The following is a 5,171-nucleotide window of genomic DNA, read 5'->3' on the forward strand; positions in this document are numbered from 1 at the left end:
ATATATATATATATATATATATATATATATATATTATATATATGTGTGTGTGTGTTACCCTTTTCTTAATGTTATTCATACATTTATTTTGTTTTACCCAATCAGGAAGTGACAGTATCACATACATCCATACAATGCAAAATGGAAATTGTACAGAGGAAATCTTTACATGTCGTCTCAGGGATCTGCCACAACTACAGATCTATGGATATAGCCAGAGCAGTGTTAAAGTTAGGATAAGCACAGCACGTAAGCCTTCAGTTTCTTATTCTTTTCACCATCAAAGTGCTTTTATCCAACTCTTGTGCAGTTAGATTGGATGATTTTAGCTATCTAATTTGTTTTGGTAATTTTAGTAAACAGTTTTAAAAAATTTTGGTTTTGAATAACACATTTTGAAAAGGTATATGATATTGAACAGTATTATATTGAATGGATTTATGGATATTAATTTGTTTTATGTTAATATTTATTCCCCAAATTTTCCAAATGTGATATTTTGAGAGAAATTGTAGAACTGAATCTCATTTTCTTCTTTTAATCAGATGCTTCGTCAGATGATGTCTGTCAAAATGAAGAACTTGGAGTTGGCAAAACAAATGACGTGAGGACAGGAGTCTGTGGAAATGGCATGAAAGGCACCATAACTTACAAATGTGAATCGCGTGATTGGAAATCAATAAAGGACAACTGTGTACTTGAAGTTATCGACAAACTTACAAGTGAAGTTGAGGTAATCTATTAATCATGTATATATTGAACAATCACCTGTGCATTTTAAATGTGTCTAATACCTTTTAACATTTTTGTACTTTGCAATTTAGTCCTTGCTTGTGGAGGAGATTCCAGTGTTTATGGCTAACCTCAGTATTGCCACAGAACAGCATGATATTAATATAATCCAGTCTGCTGCTACGGTCCAAGCAATTGTGGATATACTCTCTAAAATTGCTAAATTGTCACAATCAGTTTTTATCAATAAACGAGTAATGGAGGTATGTATATACATTTTTTTGCACTTTAAATGGAATTTAACAAGGTGTTATCTTTTACACAAGTTGTATTGGAATTGCTGACTGACTTGTAACTTGTAATGGAGTAATTTTCGCTGTAAGGTATCTGTACTTTTACTCAACAGCCAACAACAGCCATTCTCTTTATTTTCATTATTTACATCTGTTGATTGTAGCATAGTATAATATTGTATAGTATAATGTAGTATATTCCACATTGTATGGGACAAATTTCATCATAAAATTTATATTAAATTTTCAGGATTTCCTAAAAACAGTGGATATTATTGTATCAGATGATGTCAATGATACATGGAGCAAACTGAGCAAAAACAACACCAGCATTAAACTTCTGAGTGCTATTGAGGATATAAGTGACCGTCTCACAGATGAGTTTGAGATTTATGAGCCATCCATTCAGCTGAAAAGAACTACAGTTAAAAACTCATTCACTTTAACATCAAGACTGCCAAACTCAACTACGGAGATTTTGATACAACAGGTTCCTCAGGCGACTATCATAACCATCATAATCTTCACGACTCTTGACAATGTCCTACCTACTCATGGTAGTAATGACAGCAGGAAATCAGATGTGCGCATCAATGGAGATGTGGTTGTTGTTAAGGTTAATGAGACGCTTAACAACATTTCTTTTACATTTGACATTACTGATCAGTCTTTGGGAAATTCTCAGTGTGTCTTTTGGAACTTTAGTCTCAACACATGGGATTCCACTGGATGTGAAGTAAAGCGGAACAACACTGGCAACATTACATGTGAATGCAACCACACAACCTCTTTTTCGATCCTAATGTCACCATTTCACATTGATCCCATTCATCGCATGGCCTTAGCCTATATAACTTACATTGGCGTAGCTATTTCGATGGCCAGCTTGATTATATGCCTGATTATTGAGACTATCGTATGGAAGTCGGTGAGAAGAAATGACACATCCTACATGCGACATGTCTCCATAGTCAACATTGCCGTGTCCCTGCTGATCGCAAACATCTGTTTTATCATTGGAGCTGCAATCACAGAACAAGAGCAGCCAACCTCAGTGGGTCGCTGCAGTCCAGCGGTTTTCTTCATGCACTTCTTTTACCTGGCTCTTTTCTTCTGGATGTTAATGTCAGCGCTGTTGCTTTTTTATCGTACAGTCATGGTCTTGTCTCAAATGTCAAGGGCCAAAATGATGGTCATTGCCTTCACATTCGGTTATGGTGCACCTTTGCTCATAGCGGTCATTACTGTTGCATCAACAGCTGGACCTCAAAATTATATTTCCAAAAGAAATGCATGCTGGCTGAACTGGAAGGAATCAAAAGCCTTGTTGGCATTTGTGATTCCAGCTCTCACTATTGTAGCCATAAACCTTGTGGTTTTGATTGTGGTTCTGTACAAGATGTTGAGGAGAGGAGTTGGTGCTGCAACTCAACCAGATGAGAAACATGCCCTGGTGGTTATTGCCAGATGTGTGGCCTTTTTGACTCCTATCTTTGGTTTAACATGGGGATTTGGAATTGGAACCATGGCATCACGTGACTTTGGCATTCATGTGGTGTTTTCACTCCTCAATTCACTGCAGGTACTACTTTATGATATCAATTTTATATACATTTTTTTCATTGCAATTTCATATCTATTACATTAACACTTTAATGCTGTACATTGATTTATTATAAATGTCCATGTCTTATGAATTTCATGTATTTGTAACACTTCTTTTATTAGGGATTCTTTATTTTGGTGTTTGGAACGCTTTTAGACAGCAAGGTATGAGTTTACTTCAGTTGCTTTGTAAAGAGCTTAAGCAATGCAATTTAACATTTAATGTTGTATTTAACCCAAAGATCCGGCATTATAGACACACTGTATTAATGTATATTCCTTAAACCATATATTTTCACATTTCACATTTATTTCAACTGTTTTTATTCTGCTTAATACACAGCTGCCCACCAGTGAAATTAAATACTGAGTGGAGTTTATGCTTTTGCAAAGAATAAAATGTCCTTTTTTTTGTCCACTCCAACCTTGATAAAAACTCACTTGGCCTGTAGCTTTCTAGTAACCCTTAGACCTTAATTAGCATGTTCAGGTCTGTTTGATTAGGGTTGAAGCGAAACTCCAAAAGCAAAATGACCAAAGCTGGCCACCCTTGGCTTAGACTGACCAAAGAAAAATTTTCCCTGCAAATATTTCAGCAGCTATTTACACTGAAAGTGACGTTCATGTGCGTTCAAGTTGAAAATATGACATTTCTGACATGACTTGAACTTGAACCACAGTAGTAATTACGAAACTCAAAATTTTCTTAGAGCTGCAGATTTCCAAGTTGGGTCCTATCAGTGAGAATACATAGTGGACACAATGGGTGTAGCGAGGAGTGACTGGCAGAAAAGTTTATGCTGGTTTCTGGATAGTGGCAGAAGTATCATATAAAGCGTTGCCATGGACGACTGAATATTAGAAAATATCTGACCGCTGGGTGGCATGACTGACAAATCAGAATCAAGTGTTTTGTATAATAGGCAGACATTTAAGAGACTTTAAACAAATGTCTATAAGTTAACTAGAGATTTTTAATTGCAGGTTCGTGAGTTACTACCAGGAAAGCTGTTGCTGCAGAAACTCACTTCTAGCCATACCAATGTAAATGGCATTCTGTAACAGCACACACTTATATGAGCTCCATTACTAACATTCAGCTCCTAATGAGTGCTTAAATATAAATTTTTACTTTACTTTGACTCTTTGTGATTTATTTTGACTGATATCTCCTTGCAGAACACCAGTGCAGGAACATTATCCACATCTGGACTGCCTTTCTTGCGGCGGAGGAGTAAGTAAATAACATCAATAATCAGTAATAAAAACTAAAATTTTTAATATGTATTATTCATATCAATATGAATATATTTATTATTCATAATCATAAGCTATATCAATAATTTGGTTAAAAATGTGTTCAATTAAGACAGTAAACAGTTCTGTCAGTAACATACATTTAACTATTTGCAGATGTGTACAATGTGTCAGAAGCCAACCCTTCCTCAGCACTTCCATCTTCAGACAGCTCCAGTGGCTCATATGCTGTTATAAACGACTAAAAGACACGCACAAAGTGTTTTCTCCGATGCAAATTTTTTTTTTTTTTGAGGAAATGTTTCTACTCTCTCAGACATTAAGGTACAAAACTGTCACTGGGGCAGTACCCTTTCAAAATGTACTAAAATGTATTTTTAAAGTAGTAATGCACCATGTGGGTAAATGAGAAGGGACAAAAGATGTCCCTCTTCATTTTTGTACCTTAGGGTACCACACCAGTGACAGCTTTGTACATTTTATTTTTTGAGAGTGTTTACTGATAGGATTAGTCTAAAAACAAGGCTACAATATGACTTTGTTTTATTGTGTATATATATTGTGAATGCAGGGTATGGACTTTTTATTTGTATGCCTACTTAACAAAATTGGGGTCATTTTCCAGTAATACAACTCAAGAAGTGTTCTCTGTTTTATCAGACATTTATATACGTTTTTCCCTTGTCTTAATTCTAAATGTTTCCAAAATTTCTAAATGTTACTGCATCACCAATAATTAAATGATGCCTCTTCATATACAATTTACTCAAGTAGTTTTCTTAAGCCTTTAATGCAATGTTTTTTTTTTCAATTCCTGAATATGCCGTTTTAAACAGAAAATAGTCAAACATTTCCTGAATAAAATAAACTGAGTTGAAATTAAAATGTAAAACAACCACATTCAAAAATTAAGTACTGTACAGATGTATAATATGTATCAAATGTTCAACCGAGTAACTGGGGGGAAAATTACAGAATGTAAAATTACAGGTGTTGTGAATGAGTATTTTGTTTCTAGTCTGAATCAGGATATGGTATCATACATTCACTGTTACGTAGCTCTGGGTGGACAGCAGGGGGCAGCTATACCCTCATGCCATGCCATTTTGATGCGTTTTCCTTTAGAGTTAGTCTGGGCTTTAATGTGTTATTGATTAAGAAGAAAAAACTATGGAACACACAGGTCACATGCAAGTCAGTAATTTCTGCAGAGTAGCTTCATAAAGCTAATGCCGATGACTGCCTGTCAGTCTTCTTTTATAATTGGCTTTTGCCTGCATGGGA

General features: G+C 35.2%; 1 protein-coding gene across 1 annotated transcript; it reads left to right on the top strand.

Moving 5' to 3' along the window:
* The first annotated feature begins 196 nt into the window (after window positions 1-196).
* Window positions 197-4,132, top strand: LOC107553424 (adhesion G protein-coupled receptor F5-like). Its single transcript, XM_016235612.1, has 8 exons — window positions 197-249; window positions 546-733; window positions 825-995; window positions 1,276-2,607; window positions 2,754-2,795; window positions 3,615-3,674; window positions 3,810-3,864; window positions 4,044-4,132. The coding sequence occupies exons 2-8, from the start codon at window positions 632-634 to the stop codon at window positions 4,130-4,132; spliced, it is 1,851 nt and encodes a 616-aa protein (XP_016091098.1). The 5' UTR covers window positions 197-249; window positions 546-631.
* The last annotated feature ends 1,039 nt before the right edge of the window (window positions 4,133-5,171 follow it).

Source organism: Sinocyclocheilus grahami, unplaced genomic scaffold, assembly GCF_001515645.1.
Source record: "Sinocyclocheilus grahami isolate Dianchi unplaced genomic scaffold, SAMN03320097.WGS_v1.1 scaffold473.1, whole genome shotgun sequence".
Lineage (NCBI taxonomy): Eukaryota > Metazoa > Chordata > Actinopteri > Cypriniformes > Cyprinidae > Sinocyclocheilus > Sinocyclocheilus grahami.

Excerpts from the sequence above, each read along its gene's own strand:
- LOC107553424 (XM_016235612.1), top strand. The coding sequence starts at position 632 with ATGAAAGGCACCATAACTTACAAATGTGAATCGCGTGATTGGAAATCA. Across the intron at positions 734-824 it reads AACTTACAAGTGAAGTTGAG|TCCTTGCTTGTGGAGGAGAT; the intron begins GTAATCTATTAA and ends TTTGCAATTTAG. Across the intron at positions 996-1,275 it reads TCAATAAACGAGTAATGGAG|GATTTCCTAAAAACAGTGGA; the intron begins GTATGTATATAC and ends TTAAATTTTCAG.